A 25914-nucleotide genomic window follows, 5' to 3' on the forward strand; every position below is an offset into this window, starting at 1 on the left:
GGACTTTCACCCTCCCCCTAGCTTCTGAAGGACATAAAAACTATCCCCAGTTTGCAGACCTTACAAAAACAGGTGCCAGACCAGCACTCAGGGTACTGACATCCAAACAAGCTGCTCTTGCTAGATGATTTCTTCAGTTTCTGTCAAGGCAAACCCTCCAAGGTGGTATGAAAGTGTTAGTGACTCAGTTACGTCTGACTCTTTGCAATCCCATGGACTGTAGCTCTACAGGCTCCTCTGTCCATGGAATTCTCCAGACATGAGTACTGGAGTGGGTTGCCAGCCCTTCTCCAGGGGATCTTCCAGACCCAAGGATCAAACCTGGGTCTCCCCCATTGCAGGCTGATGCTTCACAGTCTGAGCCACCAGGGAAGGTGGCATGCATGTGTGAAAGAGAGATAGAAGGTGGAGAGACACTGTGCGGGTTTAGTGTTTTGCTCAGCTGCAGTGCCATATGCAAGCCTGGATGCAGAGGTTGGGATGGGGGTTGTCGTCTGTTTACTGGCCCCTCAACTGAACTCTCCTTTCATCTTCATTATTCTTATTCTCTAGAATAAATGCTACTCCAAGCCAGGAACCTCTCTGGGATCTCCTTTGTCCACTTTTTTCATCAGTCAAAACTCCTGCAAGGGTTTTCCTTGGTATATATATATAGAATGGAATACTTACTCAGCCATGAGAATAAACTAGTGGTTTCCAGTGGGGAGAGAAGGCGGGAGGGCAATATAGGGGTAGGAGATTAAGAGTTACAAACTATTAGGCATAAAATAAGCCACGATGATGTACTATACAATATGAGGCAAATAATATTTTATAATAACTATAAATGGAGTATAACCTTTCAAAATTGTAAGTCACGATATTACACACCTATAACTTAAATAATATTGTACATCAACTATACTTCAATAAAATTGTAACTACAGAAATAAAAAGGATAGGAAAATAAAGGTGAGAAACTTTCTCCCAGAATAGAGAGAAAAAATTATATAGAAAACACAGGAGGGGAAAAAAAAAAAAGAGAGATTTAGAGCATCAATGCATGGAGTCCAACATCTGATTAACCGGATTTCCAGAAAGAGAGCAGAGATAATAAAGAGGGGAAAGTAACGACAGAGATAATGTAAGAAACATTTCTACAGCTGAAAGGAGATGAGTCCCCAAAATGAGCAGGCCTACTGATTATTTGAAATAATGACTGAATACAAGCGCCTTCAGTGAGACACATCACTGAGTATTTCAAAAGGTAAAGGATATTGGGACTTCCTTGGTGGTCCAATGGTTAAGAATCTACCTTGCAATGCTGAGGACATGGGTTCCATCCCTGGTTGGGGAACTAAGACCCCACAGGCCACAACTACTGAGCCTGCAAGCTACAACTAAAGAGCCTGTGCACAGCACAGAAGTGTTTGCTTCTGAGACAGAAATTCTAATTCGAAAAGATACACGCACCTTAAGGTTGACAGCAGCACATTTACAACAGGCAAGACGTGGAAGCAACCTAAGTGTCCATTAACAGGAAAATGGGTAAAGAAGATAAGATATGGAATATTACTCAGCTATAAAAAAGAATGAACTTACTTCCATCTGCAGCAACACTGATGGACCCAGAAATAATCATACTACGTGAAGTAAGTCAGAAAGACAAAGACGAATATCATGGTATCACTTATATGTAAAACATAAAAAACAATACAAATGAATCTACTTACAAAACAGAAACAGACTCATAAACATAGAAAACAAATTACAGTTACAAAAGGAAAAAGGGAGGGGGTGTAGGGAAGGATAAGTTAGGAGTACAGGATTAACAGACACAAGCCGCTATATATAAAATAGATAAGCAAGAAGGATTTATTATATAATATAGAGAATTATATTCAATATCTTATAATAACCTATAATGGAAAATAACCTAAAAAAAATATGTATAACTGAATCACTTTGCTGTACACCTAAAAACACAATACTGTAAATCAATTACACTCCAAAAAAACAGAAAACACAACAACACAACAAAAAGAGTTTGCTTCCAGAGAAGAGGGATGGGGCAGAAGGAAAGAGCCAGAGATGGCTGCTTTTCATCATAAAGCTCTCTGTATTATTCAATTTTTTTAAACTATGTACACTCTGATACACATTTTAAAATATCAAATTAAAAACCTGCATAATTTCAGCTATATTATGTGGAGGATTTTCAGAGACTGATTCCCTGACATGATTTTAAGTATTTTTAACTGTCATTATCTAAAATTATTTTAAAACAGTGACGACTGCAATGGAGGGCAGGGTACTCTAAATCCTTGTTTAGAGAAATGTTAAGTGTCCTTGAAAATGGACACTGTAAAGCAGCACTCTACTTTAAGAACTCAAACTACAAATTTTCCACATATATCACTTAAAAAGAAGGGCAGGTATTAACTTTAGAAATGCAACTCTTAGCTCATCCTAACTTACTCATAAGATTCTTCTAAATATCAGACCTTCAGGTGAGTAAAAAATGTGATCTGATTCACAGAAATCAAATTTATGGCCCTTTTACTACATTTCAAGTTTTCAGGAACTTTAGGGTCATGTGCTTGGATGTAAGACCCAGCTCGGTCAGGGACTAACAGTCCCAGCGGCAGCCCCAGCCCAGGCTTCCCTGCTTACTCTCCTAGCTTCCCACAGAGCTAAGAATAAAGCCTCAATTTATTTCCTAATAGGGAACAATCTGTATTTCCTTCAGGGCTTTTTCAACTCAGTGAGTAAATGAAATGTAAGGAGGCTCATCTTTCCTAGTAATTATATCTGCATGACCTGGGTTCCAAAGCCAATAAACGAGAAGGCAATGGTTCTCTGTCAAATATTATGAAAGAGTTCAACCTACTCCAGGGGTAAGAGAGTAAGTAACCCAGTCATCACACATGCAGGAGGCTGATAAGCCACTGTACCATGATAACCCTGGTAGCGATAAACAGACACTGAAATATACAGACATGAAATCTGCACGGAATTTGGCTGTTAAGAGTAAGGGTAAATGTGATTGTAATTTTTAAAGGTAACAGCCACCAGATCAGGGTATTTCAGGTGGACATCAAGTGCTGTCACCAAAGTCATTTTTAAATTTTTAATTAATTTTTTTTATTGAAGTACAGTTGATTTTACATTATTATATTAGTTTCAGGTATACAGCATAATGATTCAAATTTTTATTGATTATATTCCATTTAAAGTTATTATAAAATATTCACTTTATTCCTTGAAGTGCACACTATGTCCTTGTAGCTTATTCAATTTACACATAGTAGTTTGTATCTTTTAATCTCCTACCTCCAATTTGCCCACCTCTTTCTTTCTCTCTACTGGCAAACACTAGTTTGCTCTCTGTATCTGTGAGCCTGTTTTTGTTTTGCTATATTCATTTATTTGTTTTTTAGATTCTTCATATAAACAATAACCTATGGTATTTCTCTCTCTGACTTATTTCACTAAGCATAATGCCCATGAACAGCAGTCATTTTAAACAAAAAAAAATTAGATTTGGGGTAGAATGAAGACAGTTACATTCTCACTGTCAAGGGAAACTTCTACAAAGAAAGACAGCTTCAAAATCTATGTGTAGACTTGAAATAAAATTACAGTGAGCCCATTTGTTATTTACAGATTCTTACTATCTCCAAATTTAACTATATAAGATTTTAATAACAGATAACTTTAATAAGGTAGGCAAAAACTTAAATGACAGGTAACGAATGTAACTAGATGATAGGGAGTGTTATTAGGTAGTCTGCGTGGTATACTGTGTTACTTTGTCAAAGGGTTAAAAAACACAACTAATTTAAAACCTCAGTCTCTCTCTGTGTGCTCTCTCTCTCTCATTTTTGCTTCCTAAAGCCAAAGAAAGTGGTGAAAATGTCTGTAAAATGTTTTGTAAATACTTCCTGGGTCAGCAAATTCTCTTATTATTCTGGTTATTTGATAAGAACTTAAGACTTTTTGAAATTCCTCAGTTGTAATGTCCTCCCCACTCACTTAAAAAAAAAAAACCTAACTATAGAGCTACTTACATAACTATATTTAGGAAAATCACATATAAACTGAAAATTCTTCCATTAGTAACCCGATTGCCCCATGCCTAAAAGAAATGACACCTTGTCCAGCTCCCTAAAATACGAGCCCTTCCAGATGAGAACCTCAATGAAACGAGTGCTTCTAAGATTGTACTAAAGAATCCAGAAAGCCCTCAAGTGCTTGTCTTATTCACATAATCAGAAAAAGGCAATGAAAGAAATTATATAGCGCACACCAGAGTTCTTACCTTAGGAAAAGAAGCTGAACAATTCCAGCAAGGCAATTTCAATTCAATTCTTTAATTCACCAACAACTAGTTTCTAAATAAGAACTGTGTCTTAAGATGTTCTCTATGTATGACAGTGCAGACACATTCAACACATTCTTGAACAAGAAAAGGCCTGTTTCTTGCATAAATAACAAACTCAAATGAGCATGCAAAAATTTTCACTTGTTTTCTGACCTTTGATGGGATGGTACCTTATTAAACTGTGGATATTTAGAATGGGAACAAACTCTTCCTAAGGGCAGAGACCTCCAGCGTCTGGAACACAATCTGGCACAGAGCAGGTGAGTAGTGTCTGTAGACTAAGCAAACAGATGGCACCTGTGTATGTTTTCCTTTAAAGTACTGGGGTAAAGCTGAATGCAGTACAATAAAGCTGGCCAGACCAGAGAGGGTTTATGTGATTTGTGGAGACTCTGCGAATCAATGCTAAGAGCTGATTCAGTGGCTAACATTCACAATATGTGTTACTCACTTCAGAAGATGATGCATAAAAGCAAGCTCGATTCAGCAATTCACTATGGAGCCAGAGTGGATAGTTTTCACACAGTTTTAGGAATCTGCTTAGATTTATTACTGAGAACCCATCTGCCAACACAGGAGACATGAGACAAGGGGTTCAATCCCTGGGTCGGGAAGATCCCCTGGAGGAGGGCATGGCAACCCACACTCCAGTATCCCTGCCTGGGGAATCCCATGGAGAGGAACCTGGCGGGCTACAGTCCATGGGGCCGCAGAGTTGGACCCACTGAGGTGACTTAGCACACAGGCACAGTCTGATTCCTTTCCTTCTGATTCCTCCATAGGCTACCACAATCTATTTTCGGCTCCCAACACTGCTCCGGCCAAGGTGATCAACGACTTCTCAGCGCCCAAGCACAACAGACGTTAGACATCCTCCTGGCCTTCAACACAGGTGGTCTGTCCTGCTCTCTCCCCGAGCTCCCCTAACACTTGCGCTTCAGTTCTGGCCACTGCTCTCACCCTGCCTGTTCTTCTCTGCCTGACATATACATGTCCCTGGGCCTCTTTTCTTCTCTCCTATCTACTCAATGTTCACCTGCTTCAGTGGGTTTCAAATAATATGCCTACGACTCCCAATACCTCTCCTGAGCTCCAGTCCCAAATGCCTGCTGGGAAGTTCAGTATCATCTGAAATTTGATGTAACCAGGGTGAAAATGATCTTCATTCTTCCCTTCCCCTGTTCCCACCTAATGATGCCATCATTCACCCAGCTGAGCACCAGAAAGGTGCCTGGCCCTCACCCCATCTGACTCTTCCTTCTGCTCATTCTACCTCCGAATCTTCTCTGGAACCATCCACTTCTTTCTTTTTCCACTGGCACAACCCTCCTGCAAGTCACTCAGTTTTCTCCCTTAGTCTCCTCATAGCTACCTTACTTACGCCCTTCCAATCCAAACTGATCTTTCGAAAGTGAGAAATTTATCACATCTTGTTTAAAACCAGTCAACAGCTTCCTGTGCTTTTTAGGATAAATTGCAAAATCCTTAGTAAGGTCTACAAAGCACTGATGATGTCATCTCCATCTCCCCCTCTAGACTTTTCTTGCACCATTTCTGTCACCAGTATCTTTTAAACTATGTTATAAAATTTTTTATTGAGATAATATTGGTCCATAAAATTATGTAAGTTACCAGTGTATAACATTATATATCTACTTCTGAATCTTGCTGTTGTTGAGTCATTAAGTCGTCTCTGACTCTTTGTGACCTTGTGGACTGTAGCCCATCAGGCTCCTCTGTCCATGGAATTTCCCAGGCAAGAATCCTGGAGTGGGTTGCCATTTCCTTTTCTAGGAGATCTTCCTGACCCAGGGATCGAACCCACGTCTCTGGCACTGGCAGGCAGATTCTTTACCACTGAGCCACCAGGGAAGCCCCTACTTCTGTATATATCACAAAACTTTGTTTCCACCCATCACCATTGGGTTGATCCTCTTTATCCAGTTCTCCTTCCCTCTGCCCTTTTTCCCCTCTGGTAACCACTACTCTGTTCTCTGCATCTACATGCTTTTGTTTGGTTTGTTCATTTATTTTGTTTTTATATTCCATATGTGAATTAATCATATGGTGTCTGTCCTCTGATTTATTTCATTCAGCATAATACCTTCAAGATTTATACACATTATCATGTGTGGCAAGATTTCATCTTTTTATGGCTAAGTAGTATTCTACTGCATGTGTGTGTGCGTGCACAAGTGTGTGTGCGTGTGTGTGTGTGTGTGTGAGAGAGAGAGAGAGAGGGCGAGAGATTTTTATCCATTCATCCATTAATGGGCACTTAGGTTGTTCCTGTATCTTGGCTATTGTAAATAATGCTTCAACGAACATGGGAATGCAGATATCTTTTTGAATTTGTGTTTTCATTTTCTTTGGATAAATACCCATAGATGGGATAGCTTGTCTCCATCATCTTTTTTTTAACTTTTTTGCGACTGTCTTCCTTTTTTTCTTTATTTTTAATTGAAGGATAATTGCAATATTCTGGTTTCTGCCATATATCAACATGGATCAGCCATAGGCATACATACGCCTCCTCCTTCTTGAGCCTCCCTCCCATCTTCCACCCCGTCCCACCCCTCTGGGTTGTCACAGAGCCCAGGTTTGAGTTCCCTGGGTCATACAGCAAATTCTCACCGGCTGTTTCATGTATGTTAGTGTGTATGTTTCCATGCTACTCTCTGCATTCGGCCCACCCTCTCCTTTCCACTCACACCTGCCATGTCTGTAAGTCTGTGCTCTACGTCAGCATCTCCACTGCTGCCCTGCAAATAGGCTCATAGTACCGTCTTTCCAGATTCCTTATACATGTATTAACATATGATACATGTTTTTCTCTGACTTCCTTCACTCTGTATAGTAGGTTCTAGGTTAACCCACCTCATTAGCACTAACTCAAGTCTGTTTCTTTTTATGGCTGAGTAGTATTTCATTGTATATATGCGTTGCAGCTTCTTTATCCATTCATCTGTCAATGGACATCTAGGTTGCTTCCATGTCCTAGCTATTGTAAATAGTGCTGCAATGAACACTGGGGTACATGCGTCTTTTTCTATTATGGTTTTCTCAGGCAATAAGCCTGGTACTGGGATTGTTGCATCATATGGTAGTTTTATTTCTAGTTTTTAAAGGAATCTCCATCCTGTCTTCCATGGTGGCTGTATCAATTTCCATTCCCACCAACAGTGTAAGATAGTTCCCTCTTCTCCACACCCTCTCCAGCATTAATCATTTGCAGAACTTTTTCTGATGGCAATTCTGACTGTTGTGAAGTGATATTTCACTGTAGTTTTGATTTGTATTTCTCTAATAATGAGTGAATTTTGATTTGCATTTCTCTAATAATGGTTTTTCTAGTAGTCATGTACGGATGTGAAAGTTGGACCACAATTAATTAGTGATGCTGAGCATCTTTTCATGTGTTTATTAGACATCTGTATGTCTTCTTTGGAGACATGTCTCCACCTTTTGCCCACCTTTGGATTGGGTTGTTTGTTTTTCTGTTATTGAGATGCATAAGCTGCTTGTATATTATGGAAGTTAATCCTCAGTTGTTTCATTTGCTACTATTTTCTCCATTCTGAGGGTTGTCTTTTCACCTTGTTTATAGTTTCCTTTGCTGTGCAAAAGCTTTTAAGTTTAATTAGGTCCCACTTCTTTATTTTTGTTTTTATTTCCATTATTCTAGGAAGTGGGTCATAGACGATCTCGCTGTGATTTATGTCATACGGTGTTTTGCTTATGTTTTCCTCTACTGTTATCTCTTAATAGAATCAAAGAATAACTCAAGAAGACCTTAAAATACACCATACTCTGAAAAGCCTCAAAAAACAGAACAAAATCCACAGATGTTCCAAATCCAATGATTTCTGTTTTGGCTTCTAGTTCCCACTATCATATTTATCAAAAGCAGTTCTGAGATATGTTTTGTAACTCTGTGGCAACAGTTTATCATAGAGTGATTCAAAATGAAAACCTGCTTATTCCTGTCAAAAGACGAGTCACTGAACTTTTGCGAAGTTCCCCAAATCCTCTCAGCCAGTGGCTCCCAGATTTTCCAGATCAGTTAAGAAACTGAGAGGGGCCCAGCACAGAGGAGTCCCAATTTTTTCTCGAAAGTGAAAATATTAAAACAAACCAAAAAAATTCACACACATAAAAGAAAGAACATTTTAACAACAAAAACTGAACACCTGCAATCAGAATAAAAGCTAACATTCTAAGTTAATAATTTTATGGCCTATTTTTTCTCATTTCATTAAAGATTTGTGAAAGCAGTTTCCCAAATTGACACCAGAGGCTGGATTGGACTTTGATAACCCCTGTTTGGTGGTAGTGGTTTGAGATAAAAAATTACTAAGTTCATGGAGCATGTGTGCATGCTCAAACATGTCTGACTCTTCGTAACACTCCACCGACTGTAGCCCGCCAGGCTCCTCTGTCCATGGATTTTCCAGGCAAGAATACTGGAGTGGGTTACCATTTCCTTCTCCAGGGGATCTTCCCGACCCAGGGATCAAACCCACATCTCCTGCATTGGCAGGTGAATTCTTCACTAGTGAGCCACCTGGGAAGCCCAGATTCATGGAGGGGCTACTTATTTTCTTGTTCTAAAAATACCTTTTAAAGTAATTTTGCTTAAGTACTGAGAAAGAAAATAAAAAGCATTCTCTGACATTTGAAACTGTTCTGAGGTTCACACCTAGACCTCTCAGTATTAGCACTTGCTGATCTGACACTCAAAAGCCAGGCCATTTTTGTTCTCCTGTTAGACATAATCGACCTCACAATACCTACCTCAACGAAGGTTAATCTGAGGCATGATAAAATCATACAAAGAAAGCCCACTTCGTGACTCTGTCTAAGCTCAGACAAAAAAGACAAGGGTACCTTGCAACTCACAAAACACGAAAGACCCTCTTCTATTGCTAAACAAATGATGTCCTTCACTCAATCATAGTGTTGCCTCACTTTCTAAAAGCATCTGATCTAGAGCAAATCCCTGATTCCTTAGACCTGACCCTGAAACACACTAAATTCAAATTATAAAACAGGTTTCTCCTAACGCCCTTTTTCTGAGAGACCCCAGAGTTGCCCATGGTGAGCATTTTCATTCACCGTGGAATAATAAAACCAAGGTTTTTCAACTATAGGCGTGTTTCCGGGGGTCTTTGGCTGAAAGCATTGACAGTATCAAAGTATAAAATTCTTCAAAAATTCTCATAATCCCCACCATTTTACAGCAAATTAATCCCCTACCTACATTAAAGCAGACTAATTTTATTTTTCCTTATATCCTTCTAACCCATGCCCACTGTGTATTTTTCTTACTTAAATCACTGTGCATACCTTTTTGTTTCCTGCTTTTACTTGCTTTACCTTGTGTCACTTTTGAATGGCTGAATACTACGTCACTATGATTTTATTCTTAAAGCACTTCTCCGTAGAGAAATAAAAGAATAAAGGAGGCGAATGCACACCTTCCTTGCAATATCAATATCCTACTTGAGCCGTCAAGAGCAGCCTTTTCTAGTCAGTCTTAAGTCACATGCACCCAAGTTCCTATTTATCTGATCTGTCGCAAAGAAAAATGCAGTCTTACGGTGTTTTGAGAAAAGAACTATGCAAAAGCACCAGACTGGGTGTCCAGAGGCTTGAGCTGTCACGCACCCGAAAACAACAGAGTGACCTCTGGCTAGTCACTGACTCACTCGGCAACTACTTCCTCCCTTGCTAAGAATGAAACTGGTCCCACATTTGCTCTTGCAATTATCAAGTCTGTGTTCCTGCTACTTCCCTGAAGGGGAAAGAGCCACAAGTCTGGTGGTCACTTGACTCGGGTTGGCCTGGACTACTCCCATCGCCCTAACCGGGGTTGCCTCGTCCTTTCCGAGGGCCCTTCAGATCCTCAGTTACTACCTCTCCTGCAGCACCTCGTCACAAGGCAGAGAAAGCCGAAGTCCTCAAGCAGATCGTAACTTAATTATGTACACAGATCAGCTGGAACTCTTCCTCCAGTAGTTCCGTAGGCGCGTGGAAAAAGTGCACTCAGTCAAATGTGAGGATGTGCAAACACAACCGCCAGTCTGTAGAGATGACGATTTCCCCTTAAAGTTTCTTTGTTCCAGCTTGTACCGAACCGACCAGGGGTGAGGCTCGCCAGCCTCACCTGCACCCACGCCTCTGCTCAGAGAAACACGGATGCCTGTAAAGATGCTGCCAGGGGTCGATCAAGCCCCGCCTGCCCCGCACCTGTGCGTCCCCCCTCCCCCGACGCTCCGGCGCGCCCCTCTCCGTCTCCTCGGCTCCAGCTCACCCACCGGCGGCACCTGCTGCGCCACCAAGCAGGTGACGATCCCGCTCAGCAAGATGAAGGTTAGACGACTCCAGCCTAGCATCCTTCCAGCCACCATCGCGCTGCAAAGGACTCCTGAGGAGGCCCCTCGAGGCACCACCTGAGCGCCGAGCAGGCCACGCCCCCGCTGCCACGTGACCTGCGAGCCGGACCGCGCCACTCGAGGTGTGGGCGGGGGGAGATGGGCACCGGGGTGAGGGCAGCAAGGAGAGGACCTGGCTTTTCAGTGACGCGGCGGGACTAGGGAGTCTTCCGAGATGAAGAACAAACCCCCAGGATGGAGGGTGAGCGCTCGAGTTAGGACCGTGGTGTTCGTCGCACCCCCCGCCCCGCGGGCAGTGGTTGCGCCCAGCCCAAGCTCCAGCCCTAAGCCCCGCCCGGGCGGGTGCGGCTGTGGAACTCTCCTCCGCTCGCTGTCCCTCACAGAGGGCCGCGCCCTCCTCAGAGCCTGCGGGTGGGGACCACCTCCTCTCTTCCCGCCGGTGCAGCGGCGCACTGTTCCCGTATGGCCCAGGGCGAGGTCTGCACTCGGGCCGCTCAGTACCAAATGTCCATGAGATGGGCACGAGTCACGAGAGTCTCAAAACGCGGCGTAGCCGGCGACAGCGACCGGTCTTTGCCTTCTGAGGAGAGCAGGGCCCGAAGTGAGTGAGGTTATTGGTCCTGACCGTGGGGTCACCCGACGGCTGTCAGGGGCCAGGAGCGGGGCATAGTGAACTCTCACGGATGCTCCAGGCTGTGAATTTACCCACTTAGGCTTTCGCCTCCGAGCTGACAAACCACAGAATTTAGGCTTCAGTTTACTCGCACTGAGACAGCAGGTGGAATGCCCACGTAGGACCGAAAACCTTCCTTCCGTGAAGTGAAGCACCTGTGTACCTTCACCTGCTGCAGTGAGAGGACGCAGGTTGGCACAGCCCAGGTGGACCTGGGAGGATGGTAGCGGGCAGTCTGTTTTAGCCTGCACCTAGAAAACAGCTTTACAGATGTATTTGCTTGGCATGCGTGCGGTGTTTGGACACTGTTGTCCTAGTCGGATAAAGTGTTAAGTGTTAGTCGCTCAGCCGTGTCCAACTCTTTGCGACCCGGTGGACTGTAGTCTGCGAGGCTCCTCTGTCCGTGGGATTTTCCAGGCAAAAATACTGGAGTGGGTTGTCATGCCCTCCAGGGGATCTTCTCGACCCAGGAAGGGAACCCAGGTCTCCCCCATTGCGGGCAGATTCTTTACCATCTTAGCCATATAAGTTCAATAGGAAATCCTGAGCTCTTGGTTCCACTTTCTGACTGAACCTTTTTGACTTCCAACTGGCATTTTTTTTTAATGCTTCAGCAAAATCAGAATACTGTCACTAAAATCTTCATGTATATATTTTTTCTTACGTAAGTTTGAAATTGCAGTTTTACTCATTTGTATTACTTTGTTAGAAAAATCAATGGTTTTGTTGGAGATTGAGAAATGAGAATTTGATATATGGGAACATTTATTCCAGTTTTTCCTTTTCTTTTTTTTTTTGGTGGTAGATGACAGGATCCCTCTCTCTGATGAGGGAAGTTTGACTTTTGAAACATATCACATGATTAAAATAGTTCCTGATTCAACAGTGAGCAAGAAGATCATCAGTTCAGTTCAGTTCAGTTCAGTCGCTCAGTCGTGTCCGACTCTTTGCGACCCCATGAATCGCAGCTCGCCAGGCCTCCCTGTCCATCACCAACTCCCGGAGTTCACTCAGACTCACGTCCGTGGAGTCCCTGATACCATCCAGCCATCTCATCCTCTGTCGTCCCCTTCTCCTCCTGCCCCCAATCCCTCCCAGCATCAAAGTCTTTTCCAATGAGTCAACTCTTTGCAACAGGTGGCCAAAGTATTGGAGTTTCAGCTTCAGCATCATTCCTTCCAAAGAACACCCAGGACTGATCTCCTTTAGAATGGACTGGTTGGATCTCCTTGCAGTCCAAGGGACTCTCAAGAGTCTTCTCCAACACCCCAGTTCAAAAGCATCAATTCTTCGGCACTCAGCTTTTTTCACAGTCCAGCCTTCACATCCATACATGACCACTGGAAAAACCATAGCCTTGACTAGATGGACCTTTGTTGGCAAAGTAATGTCTCTGCTTTTGAATATGCTATCTAGGTTGCTCATAACTTTTCTTCCAAGGAGTAAGCGTCTTTTAATTTCATGGCTGCAGTCACCATCTGTGGTGATTTTGGAGCCCCCCAAAAATAAAGTCTGACAGTGTTCCTGCTGTTTGCCCATGTATTTCCCATGAAGTGATGGGACCAGATGCCATGATCTTCGTTTTCTGAATGTTGAGCTTTAAGCCAACTTTTTCGCTCTCTTTCACTTTCTTCAAGAGGCTTTTTAGTTCCTCTTCACTTTCTGCCCTAAGGGTGGTGTCATCTGCATATCTGAGATTATTGATATTTCTCCCGGCAATCTTGATTCCAGCTTGTGTTTCTTCCAGCCCAGCATTTCTCATGATGTACTCTGCATATAAGTTAAATAACCAGGGTGACAGTATACAGCCTTGACATACTTCTTTTCCTATTTGGAACCAGTCTTGTGTTCCATGTCTAGTTCTAACAGTGATAGAAGCAAGGTCTGATGCTGTAAAGAGCAATATTGCATAGGAACCTGGAATGTTAGGTCCATGAATCAAGGCAAATTGGAAGTGGTCAAACAGGAGATGGCAAGAGTGAATGTCAGCATTCTAGGAAAGAAGATCATAGAAATGTTCATTAATGCAAACAATATTTACTGTCCACCTGCAGTGTGCCAATCATTTCTCCAGACACGGGATAAGCTGAGAACAAAAAAGACATAAGGCTCCTCCCTCATAAGGCTTACATTCTAGATGAGAAATGGACAATAAACATCAAACCCAAGGAAATGTACATAGGATGTTGTTTTTGTTCAGTTGCCAAATCATGTCCGACTCTTTGTGACCCTATGGATTATAGCCCATCTGGCTCCTCTGTCCATGGAATTCTCCAGGCAAGAATATTGGAGTGGGTTGCCATTTCCTTCTTCAGGGGATCTACCTGACCCAGGGATTGAACCCACCTCTCCTGCATTGGCAGGTGGATTTTTTTTTACCACTGAGTCACCTGGGAAGTCCCTACATAGGATGTTAGAGGGTAATAAACATTACAGAGAAAAAGCAGAGTGGTGGGGATGGAGTGGGTTGAGAGTAGGAAGAGTCACAATTTAAGTAGAATGGACAGGACAGGGGCTTCCCAGGTGGTGCTAGTGGTAAAGAATCCACCTGCCAATGCAGGAGACCTTAAGAGACACAGGTTTGATCCCTGGGTTAGGAAGCTCTCTAGGAGTAGGAAATGGCAACTGACTACAGTATTCAGACCTGGAAAATTCCCTGGACATAGGAGCCTGGTGGTCTACAGTCCATAGGGTTGCACAGAGTCTGACAGGACTGAAGTGAGTTAGCATACAGGGACAAGAAAAGCATTATTGAGAAAATGATATTTGAGCAGAGATTTGAAGGAGGTGAGGAGTTAGTTTTGAGATACAAAGGGAACATTTCATGCAAAGATGGGCTCGATAAAGGACAGAAATGGTATGGACCTAACAGAAGCAGAAGATATTAAAAAGAGGTGGCAAGAATACACAGAAGAACTGTACAAAAAAGACCTTCACGACCCAGATAATCATGATGATGTGATCACTCATCTAGAGCCAGACATCCTGGAATGTGAAGTCAAGTGGGCCTTAGAAAGCATCACTATGAACAAAGCTAGTGGAGGTGATGGAATTCCAGTTGAGCTATTTCAAATCCTGAAAGATGATGCTGTGAAAGTGCTGCACTCAGTATGCCAACAAATTGGGAAAAGTCAGCAGTGGCCACAGGACTGGAAAAGGTCAGTTTTCATTCCAATCCCAAAGAAAGGCAACGCTAAAGAATGCTCAAACTCCCGCACAATTGCACTCATCTCACATGCTAGTAAAGTAATGCTCAAAATTCTCCAAGCCAGGCTTCAGCAATACGTGAACCGTGAACTCCCTGATGTTCAAGCTGGTTTTAGAAAAGGCAGAGGAACCAGAGATCAAATTGCCAACATCCGCTGGATCATCAAAAAAGCAAGAGAGTTCCAGAAAAACATCTACTTCTGCTTTATTGATTATGCCAAAGCCTTTGACTGTGTGGATCACAATCAACTGTGGAAAATTCTGAAAGAGATGGGAATACCAGAGCACCTGACCTGCCTCTTGAGAAATCTGTATGCAGGTCAGGAAGCAACAGTTAGAACTGGACCTGGAACAACAGACTGGTTCCAAATAGGAAAAGGTGTATGTCAAGGTTGTATATTGTCACCCTGCTTATTTAACTTATATGCAGAGTACATCATGAGAAATGCTGGACTGGAAGAAACACAAGCTGGAATCAAGATTGCCGGGAGAAATATCAATAATCTCAGATATGCAGATGACACCACCCTTAGGGCAGAAAGTGAAGAGGAGCTAAAAAGCCTCTTGATGAAAGGGAAAGAGGAGAGTGAAAAAGTTGGCTTAAAGCTCAACATTCAGAAAACGAAGATCATAGCATCTGGTCCCATCACTTCATGGGCAATAGACGGGGAAACAGTGGAAATAGTGTCAGACTTTATTTTTTTGGGCTCCAAAATCATCGCAGATGGTGACTGCAGCCATGAAATTAAAAGATGCTTACTCCTTGGAAGAAAAGTTATGAGCAACCTAGATAGCATATTCAAAAGCAGAGACATTACTTTGCCAACAAAGGTCCGTCTAGTCAAGGCTATGGTTTTTCCAGTGGTCGTGTATGGATGTGAGAGTTGAACTATAAAGAAAGCTGAGCGCCGAAGAATTGATGCTTTTGAACTGTGGTGTTGGAGAAGACTCTTGAGAGTCCCTTGGACTGCAAGGAGATCCAACCAGTCCATTCTGAAGGAGATCAACCCTGGGATTTCTTTGGAGGGAATGATGCTGAAGCTGAAACTCCAGTACTTTGGCCACCTCATGCGAAGAGTTGACTCATTGGAAAAGACTCTGATGCTGGGAGGGATTGGGCCAGTAGGAGAAGGGGACGACCGATGATGGGATGGCTGGATGGCATCACGGACTCGATGGACATGAGTCTGAGTGAACTCCAGGAGATGGTGATGGACAGGGAGGCCTGGCGTGCTGTGATTCATGAGGTCACAAAGAGTCAGACACGACTGAGCGACTGAACTGAGGGAAGAGTATTTCAGGCAGAGGGAGCAGCCGGAGCAAAGGGTTAACAGAATGTGCCTGGTATGTTTGGCTATAGCAAGGAAGTCAGTGTGGGTGGAGCAGAAGGAAGAGGGGTTAAAAAAGTGGGTGAAGTCTGAGAGGTCTGTGGGGTAGGGCAGATTATATAGGTCATAAGGAGCTATTATGAAGACCTGGGCTTCACTCTGTGCAAATGTGTAAATAGGTTGATTTATCTTGGACCTTAGAATAAGTCTATAAAAAAAGAGAAAAAAAGTAGAGGAGTCCCATCTTTATATAAGTGGCTATTTGATTTGAAATCATCTTTTTTTGCATTTTACGCAAAAATTCAGGTTTTATTTTTACTTATTCTTGGTGGGAGCTGATGTCAGGAACTCAAAGGCAAGCAGTAGTAACTTTTTTTTCTACCTTCTAGCCGAATAATAATACACATAATGTGGCATTTTCAGTAGGCAAGACTTTTTACATTTCACATTAGAATACATTACTCTTTTCTTGAATAAAATGACCCAGTTACTAAGGAAACCATCTTTGGAGGAAGTGCTTAACAATCGTATTTTATTTAAATCAGGGGCTTACCTTATAGCTCAGTTGGTAAAGAATCTGCCTGTATTGCAGGAGACCTGGGTTCGATTCCTGGGTCAGGAAGATCCTCTGGAGAAGGAAATGGCAACCCACAGGTGTATTCTCACCTGGAGAATCCCATGGACAGAGGAGCCTGGCAGCCTATAGTCCATGGGGTCGCAAGAGTCAGACACAACTTGTTGACTAAACCACTATTTAAATAAATCCTCCAGTAGGAAATAGAGAATTCATTGCCTTTACTTAGAAGAAGGCTGTGTAAGTAGTTACATGTCACGTTTATTTGTGCCGCTCACTGCTCACTGCATTTCCTTATTGGAAACATTTTATTTCCACATCACAGTTTGCAAAAAGACTTTCAGGTTTCAAAATTCTGTATCTCCTTTGGCTTACTTCTCTCTTGATTCCACTGAGGCTTTATTAATGGTTCGCTTCATATCATCTCCATCTTTGTAAATTTTCTTTAGAATGTTCATTCATTCCTCACTGGGATCTGTTTCAGTGTCATAGGAAGTCTAATCTTTCTCTTTGCGTTTTTTTCAACCTGAGTCAGGTAGTTCCACTGTGTGTTTTCTGCTTTCTTTATGTAGATAAGAATTGTATCTGTCTTGACCTTTTTTGAACTGCCTTCCACAGAGATGGGTTTCAAGAGATTGTTCATAATCATGGAGTAACTCTTCCCATTTAAATTCTTTACCAAAAGATCAAATGACCTCTCTGTGAAATGTACCTGCACGTTCTCAGTGGGCACTTAATGAACTCCAGTGAAGTTAATGTAGATTTTCATACACTTGTCTGACTGATTCCATCCGTAATTACTGAATTTCATTGTATATGTTGTTTTAATAAGAGCAACCACAGCAGCTAGCTTTTCGTTTTCTAAAAGTTTTGCTTACTTCTGTGATTTCTGCTGCATCTTGTTTTTTAGTTCTGTCTCAATCTTGGGTTTTTCAGCTGTGAGGGGATCAGATACTCCTTTTCTGGTGGCTTTTTCCAGCAGCACTTTCAGCTCTTCTAGATCTTTCTGTAGCTCTTCCTAATTGAAGCCATGGTTGGGCTGTGGCAGGCAAGACCCCGGCTGCAGTGGCACAGGGACAAGAACAGGAAATGCCACCCTGAACATGCTCACCCCGAGCACAGACTGCACTGGCCTTGATCATTCATCTTTTTAAAATTTTTTTTATCAAATAAAAGATTCTTTAAATTCTGTGGTGCTTTATAATTTTCAAAAATTACACATACATTGTTTCATATAATTGCATTATTGCCCCTCCCCTTTCACCTCTCCCCAACTGGTAAGCACTAGTTTGTTTTCAATATCTTTGAGTCTACTTCTTTTTTGTTTGTTAACTAGTTTGTTTTATTTTTCAGATTCCACAATATGAGTGATAGTGTACAGTATTTTGTATTTCTCTATATTATTTCACTAAGAATCATGCTTTCCAAGTCCATCCATTTTACTACAAATGGCAAAATTTCCTTCTTTTATATGGCTGAGTAGTAGTCCATTGTATATATTTATATACCACGACTTCTTTATCTATTCATCCTGATAGAAGGAAATGGCAATCCACTCCAGTACTATTGCCTGGAAAATCCCATGGACAGAGGAGCCTGGTAGGCATCAGTCCATGGGGTCGCCAAGAGTCGGACATGACTGAGTGACTTCACTTCACTTCTTTATCTATTCATCCTGATAGACACTTAGGTTTCTTCCATACCTTGGTAAATGATGATGCTATAAAGATGGGAGTGCATGTATCTTTTCCATTTCTGTTTTTTGGATATATAGCCAGAAGTGGAATTTCTAGGTCATATCAGTTCAGTTCAGTCACTCATTTGTGTCTGAATCTTTGCGATCCCATGGACTGTAGCATGCCAGGCCTCCCTGTCCATCGCCAATTCCTGGAGTTTACTCAGACTCATGTCCATTGAGTTGGTGATGCCACCCAACCATTTCATCCTCTGTCATCCCCTTCTCCTGCCTTCAGTCTTTCCCAGCATCAGGGTCTTTTCAAATGAGTCAGTTCTTCCCATCAGGTGGCCAAAGTATTGGAGTTTCAGCTTCAACATCAGTCCTTCCAATGAATATTGAGGACTAATTTCCTTTAGGATGGACTGGTTGGATCTCCTTGCAGTTCAAGGGACTCTCAAGAGTCTTCTCCAACACCACAGTTCAAAAGCATCGATTCTTAGCCACACAGCTTTCTTTATAGTCCAGCTCTCACATCCATCCATGACCACTGGAAAAACCATAGCTTTGATTAGACGGACCTTTGTTGGCAAAATAATGTCTGCTTTTTAATATGCTGTCTAGGTTGGTTGCAGCTTTTTTTCCAAGGAGCAAGCGTCTTTTAATTTCATGGCTACAGTCACCATCTGCAGTGATTTTGGAGCCTGAGAAAATAAAGTCTGTCACTGTTTCTCCATCTATCTGCCATGAAGTGATGGAACCAGATGCCATGATCTTAGTTTTCGGAATGTTGACTATTAAACCAACTTTTTCCCTCTTGTCTTTCACTTTCATCAAGAGGCTCTTTAAAACTAGGTCATATAGTAATGACCTAAAAATAGAACTACTCTAGTTTTAGTTTTTGGAGAAACTGCCATATTGTTTGCCACAGTGGCTTCAACAATTTACATCCCCATGAACAGTGTACGAGGGTTTCCTTTTCTCCACATCCTTCAAGATCATTTGTCTTAAATACTACCGAGAGCACTTTAAACATGTTACCAGGGACTTCCCTGGAGGTCCAGTAGTTAAGAATCTGCCCTGTAATGTGGGGAACTAAGATCCCACATGCCATGAAGCAACTAAGACTGTGTGACAATGAAAGATCTCACATGATGCGACTAAGACCCAGCACAGCCAAATAAATAAATCCTTAAAAAACACATCACCAAGCACATTTCTTTTTTCCTTTCAAGAGGATGTTAACTGCTCATTAGACGGTCTGGCAAAATCAGAATCTTTATGCAGAAAATTTATGTCAATTGGCATAAATTGGCATAATATTCTTAGACACGATTTTCATATAACTTTGTGTTAAACTCTCAATGCTCTATTATATACCTTTGCTTCTGTTTTCAGACAAAATTTAAATCAAGTTCCCTAAAATTATGCCGTTATATGCATTTTTAAAATTATACCTACATCTTTTTTCTTAGCCTACTCGATTTTTCAGTACTAGATACAGAAGGAAGACGAAGGCAAATTGTGCAGCCATATGAAACTTCACTGTGCTTTATGGCACACTGACATATTCATAGAAATGGTATTTAAGTGTACCAATGATTATGTTGGAAAGGGTGGTTCAAATACTATCTACACAGCAAGCATCAAGAATAAGACTTGGATAACCTGTTTAGTATGAAGAGTCAGCATCAGTAATCGAATTGTTTATCAGAATAGCTGAAGTTCTTGGCAAGCTGCGGACTTTTTCTAATCTCCTACCTAACATTCCTGGGTTCCTGAGGTGGAGACTTGATTTAAAATCATTGCAGCTTAACCACCCAATCCTGAATGAAATCTATCACACATATTATGCAGAACAGGTATGACTTGATTTAATAAAGCTGAATATTCAAAGGTTTGCACTAAAAAAGCAAGAAATATGGAAATAATGTTCCATTAAAAAAAAAGCAGAAACATTTTCCAGAAGTATTTACCAATGAGTTGCTTAATTAATTTTAAAAAAGACAGTATATCTAAAATGTAATCTGAGTTTCAAAGCTTTGATTTTTGTTCATATTTTCAGGAAGAAATCTAAAGAAAGATGAAACAGATGGAAATGAGAAGTTGTGCAAAACTGTTACATGATTCCTTCCCTCCAGCAGTTTTCTTTATCACACTAAATAAGATTACATGCTTTATATGTTTTGCTTTTATATAGAAAACGTCAAATTATTACCTTTGACTCAAAGGTATAATGATATTTTATTCTATTACAAAACTATAAGTGCTCCCATTTAATCTAATTGTCCCCACATATAATGTCAAAGTCAAATAGTTATCTTAATTATCTCTCACTTTGCACTTACCTTTCTGTTTCTCTGTGAAATGTTTTTGGTGTCTTGTTGAGCCCCTGACACCACAGGCATGTGAGAATCTGAAGAGTCACTTTACAAAAAAGTCCTTCTGTCTCTGCTTTCTTTGATAAGGCATATGGTTCTGACCTGAGAATTATTTTTATAATTTTTAGTTATATATTTGGCTGTGTTGCGTCTTAGATGTGGCACGTGGGATCCTCTAGTTGCAACTTGCATGCTCCAGACCCCACTGGCTCAGTATTTGTGGCTCGTGGGTGTAGTTGCCCCGAGGCATGCAGGATCTTTGCTCCCAGACCAGGGATCCAACCTGCATCCCCTGCACTGGAAGGTGGATTCTTACACCGGGAAAGTCCTTCTGACCTGAAAATTGTCAATTCCGTTCAAATCACTAATCCTTAAATACATCTTTTGTTGTTGTTCTGACTTCGTATTCCTGCATAGTTCCATTTTACATCAGTTCAGTTCAGTTCAGTCGCTCAGTTGTGTCTGACTCTTTGCCACCCCATGGACTGCAGCACGCCAGGCCTCCCTGTCCATCACCAACTCCCGAGTTCACTCAAACTCATGTCCGTTGAGTCAGTGATGCCATCCAGCCATCTCATCCTCTGTTGTACCCTTCTCCTCCTGTCTTCAATCTTTCCCAGCATCAGGGATTTTTCAAATGAGTCAGTTCTTCGCATCAGGTGGCCAAAGTAAACCATTCTAATTTCCTATTCAATGCTTCCAACCAGTTGTTTCTCAAATTTGTGGTAAATTCATTAATCTCTCAATAAACACTAAGCACTTACTCTACATGCTGGGTGACTAGCAAAAAAATAATTCCTGCCCTGTCTTATGGGAGAGGAATTTAGTCTTATGGGAGAGAAAAAATGAAGATGGAAGGGAAAAGTTAAACAAAGTGACTGTCTTATAAAACAACAATAGATTTTGCTTATTCCATGCTCAACTCTCTGGTTGAATATTGTGGCTGTTTCACCAACCTCAGTTCCACTCCTCCATTATGCAGCAGCCGTGTGGCTTGGATGAGCCATAGCCTCATCCTTGGTCCCATCTCGAGGTAGTCCCTTGTTGGCCTGATATTTTAAGGTTATCGTAGTCCTCTTGCCCCCGTGCTTGGTTTTGGCCTGAGTCACTCGGACTCCTGAATTCAATAGGCCATGGTTTGAATCTCAGAGCTTTTGCTCTATGATTGAGGCAATTGTCTTTTTTCTTCTAACAGGAAAGAGTAAGCTGTTAGTCTCCACTGTTAGTGGCATTCATGCTCTAAACTTGAAGTGAGCCGTTTACGGATGAATAGATACTGTGGACATCAGAGGAGAGATGGAAAGAAACTGGGTCATTATGGCATTGTTAAGCAACTAGATCAACCAACCACAGAGCCTGTCCAACAACTGGACTCTTTGTTACTATGAGCCACTAACTCTTGTTTATCATTTAAGCCAGTTCAGGTTGGTTTGCTTGCAAGTTGAGTTGTACCTGATAGCACCTTAACTGCTATACATAGAAATAGGTTTGTCTACCTTCTCAAGAGCAGAGGAGAATTTATGAAGCTATATATTTACAAAACTATAACACTTAGGTTTCAAGGTCTCCACTTGCTCAGGCATCTTCCAAACTTTCTACCTAATTTTACACTTGTAATTTTGGATATGTTTCCTTAAAGCGGACCATCCAAACTGTATAAGCTTTAGGCCTTACAAAACCATTAGATGTTTTAGAAGAGAAAATTTTCACCTTTCTCCCCCGTCCCTTTAACATGTTTCCCTAGAGGAAGGGTAACTTATCTAACTGGTAGATAGCTGGATGGGTCACTGCATGTGTGTGGCCTGGCTTCTCTAGCTCTCTCATTCAGATCTGTCTGCCCATAGTGGTCAGCCCTACTGACAGGAGCAGACGGGAAAGTAGTTGCTGCCTTTGACTATGTCTTCCAAAATTGGCACCTATCCAACAAATTTTTAAAAGTATAGTGTTGACACAATGGCTGTGAAGACTCTGAAGAAAGCATCATGAAAGCCTGGCTCTGGGAGACACTAAGAGAAAGTAATTTAAAAATGGAGGCTTTTGTACATACTTGCATCTTCCACCTCCCAACCTAGCCTACCCTGCCATTGGTTTACTCCCTGTCATGTTAGAAATTGTGCCCCTGGGAAGCAGTTTGCATTTGTCAAATGACTGAGTGCATAAATTCATTCCAGAGGAGGAGGTGGTGCCCCATCTTGGCCTCAGGTCCCAGCAGTTTTCTCTTTTCCAGCTTAATTAGTAGTAAAGCTGATGTTGATTCTCACCTGATGCCTGTGTGTATTTCTCAATCATTTCCCAACCAGGAAAGGTGAAAAGGATGATTCCTACCCTGAAATGACAACATAAGTCAGCAGTAGCAATTATAGTAACATATGTATAAGAAGTACTAACTGACCTACTAAAAGTACAGAGCAGATCAGTATGAGTCATTAAAGCTATTCATGCATGCAGGGCAGAAATAGAGGCATAGATGTAGAGAATGGACTTGTGCACAGAGGTGGGGGGAAGGAGAGGGTGGGATGAATTGAGAGAGTAGTATCGAAATATATCCATTACCATGTGTAAAATAGATACCTAGAGGGAAGCTGCTGTATAACACAGGGAGCTCAGCCCAGTGCTCTGTGATGACCTAGAGGGATGGGATGGGGGTTGGGGGTGGGAGAGAGGCTCAAGGGGGAAGCGGATATATGTATATTTATGGCTGATTCACGTTGTTGTATGGCAGAAACCAACACAACATTGTAAAGGAATTATCCTCCAATTAAAAGAAAAAGATACACATGCAGTAAAATAGGAATTTCTAATCAAAGGTAGTTCACAACTGAAAAAGAAAATACTGCTAACGTAAATAGCTACCATCTTATGAGGTCAACCACAATTCACGTATGTATTCTACCATGTATATTATATATATTCAGTTATATTGGATTGAATCATGAAATTGCAGAATTGGCAATTTTATATGGGCTTCCCTGGTGGCTCAGTTGATAAAGAATCTGCCTGCAGTGTTTGTAGGTTAATGAGTAGTTGACTGTCAACACTTTTATATGGTCAGCCTCTTATTACTGACACCCCAAATACTCACAATTATTTGACTTGACTTGGAAGCTGGGGCCATCACTCAAGATCATCTGTAGACCCTGATGGCTCCTGCTTTTCCTCACCCTTTGAAGATTTTCCACATCTGGCTCACTATCACTCTTTCAAACATGATTCCTGTCAATATTCTTACTGATTGCAATGTCCACAGAAACAATTTTTCCAATATCCTGGTTTTTCATGGTTTTTTTGACCTCTTCTCTTTTTTCACCTCAAACGCCCAGTTCCATTGTCATGTCTTCATCATTGGAGCACTTCACTTTGTTTCTGGAATACCAGTCATTTTTGGTTCTTATATTCCTCACTGGACAAGTGTATTCAGTGTCCTCTGTTGGTTTCTGTTTCTCAACTGACCTCTATCTGTGGGGTGCCCCAGAACCTGGTCTGCAGATTTCTTTTTTTCTTTACCTATGCTCTCGCTTCCCTGCTGAGTATCTTTTCAGTGATTTCCCATTATTCCTACAGTCAAGTCCAGAATGCTCAACCGTTGCTCAGAAGACTCTGCTTAGAAACCAGATTGCTTCTGATTTTCTCTCTGGAAGGCATTATTGCTTATCACACCCCCTCAATCATTCCCTTTAAAGCAGTTCCTCCACAATGCCCCACTTTTTTTGCCTCAGTGTTCCTACTCACTGGCTTCCTATACATGGGATGTTCTTTCTCATGCTTGTCCTTGCATATGTAACTCCTGAGAGTTCAGCTTAACTTATGTCCTCTTTAGAGAAGCCTTCTCTGACTTACAACTGTATAAACCAAGTTTGGTCCCTGTTATTCAGTTCTCAGCTATCCTATACTTCTCCTTGTCAGTTGTTTGTACATATAATTATTCAGTTATTTATTATTTGTTTGAAGTTTGCCTTCTTTAATCTATAAGTCCTCTCAAGACAGGGGTCATGTCTATGTTGTAATTATTGTATCTGCAATAGCTGGTGCAATGCCTGACATAATGATGGTGTATAATAAATGTATGATGATTAAGTGACTGATTATTTACAGAGCTCAGGATCCCAACTTCTGTAAGTAATGAAACTTTGTGGGGAGCACACTTCAAATTCTAACTGGAGTTCTACAAGCCTGTCCTTTTCTCCTGTTCCCTCAACCAGACTTCTTTCACTCTTTCTGTCTGTGGTATTCGTGGTCTCCAACCTTCTTGTAGAAAGTCTGCAGTTGGTGATGGGCATTGGAAGAAGTGTGAATTCTTGAAGCAAGACTGGATCAAGGACCTGGGGAGATACACCTCGGGTATTGGGCTTTTTCCTCAGAATATCTCTGAAATAAGCTTGCTTTCTGTTCTCCAGACTCTAAAATAAAATTTTAGAGATCATCTCATTGTCATTGTTCTATTAAACATACAAGACACACAACCAACCACAATTCTATACTTCATTTTATTAGGATCACATAGGAAAAGATGGGATCTATTCCTGGATGTTAATATTGCACCTGTATCTCAAATCTGAAGGAGTGGTATCTGTGAATTGTAGGATATGCATCTATTCAGTCAAAGTGATTAAAACATATAAAGAGACGTGGATTCAATCCCTGGGTAGGGAATGTTCCCTGGAGGAGGAAATGGCAACCTACTCAGTATTCTTGCCTGGAAAATTCCATAGACAGAAAAGCCTGGCGGGCTACACCATCAGTGGAGTTGCAGAGAGTTGGACGTGACTGAGTACACATGGACGCACACACAAGAAACAAAACGCTACTGAAATCTAATAAACAGAGAGGGCTTGGAATTGAGAAGGTATATTTCAAAATGTTTAAAAATGAGAAGTGTTCTTGTTAAAAGAATGAGTGGTAATGCTCCTGAAGGGTCATTCAATGTTAGAGATAAGGATTTCCAGTCTAGGAAGAAGGTAGCGAAAGCACAATGCTTAACCTCACTGGCCTGTAGTTAATTTAAGGTGGAGCAAAAGATCAGCTGAGTTTTAAGGCAGCTTTAACTTGGTTAAGCTAAGCTTTAACTGCTTTAAGGGAGTTCATTGAATGGTCAGGATACTATCAGTACTGAAGTTGATGAAACGGAGGATGGGAGGCTCCGTGAAGAGAAATACTGAGAGCTAGGTTCCTGGAGGGTTGAGAATGCCAATGAAGAGCAGTATGGTACTGCAGAGGTAATGGGTATGGATGGTGTGTGCTTCAAGGCCTGAGCTGATGGGTGGGGATAATGAGAATCTTCAAAACTGGTACTTGGGCTGTGGTGCAGGATTCTCTGACTC

The 25914-nt window shown here is 41.6% G+C and overlaps 1 protein-coding gene and 1 pseudogene across 1 annotated transcript in view; both read right to left on the reverse strand.

Moving 5' to 3' along the window:
- ASAH1 (N-acylsphingosine amidohydrolase 1) overlaps positions 1 to 10860 on the reverse strand; it is a 28879-nt gene extending 18019 nt beyond the window's left edge. Inside the window, exon 1 of the mRNA XM_018042035.1 lies at positions 10681 to 10860. Coding sequence (XP_017897524.1) covers positions 10681 to 10773 — 93 coding nt within the window. The 5' untranslated portion in view covers positions 10774 to 10860. The remainder of the gene's footprint in view (positions 1 to 10680) is intronic.
- On the reverse strand, positions 16701 to 17719 carry LOC102191400 (annotated as a pseudogene).

Source organism: Capra hircus, chromosome 27 (genome assembly GCF_001704415.2).
Source record: "Capra hircus breed San Clemente chromosome 27, ASM170441v1, whole genome shotgun sequence".
Classification (NCBI taxonomy): Eukaryota; Metazoa; Chordata; class Mammalia; order Artiodactyla; family Bovidae; genus Capra; species Capra hircus.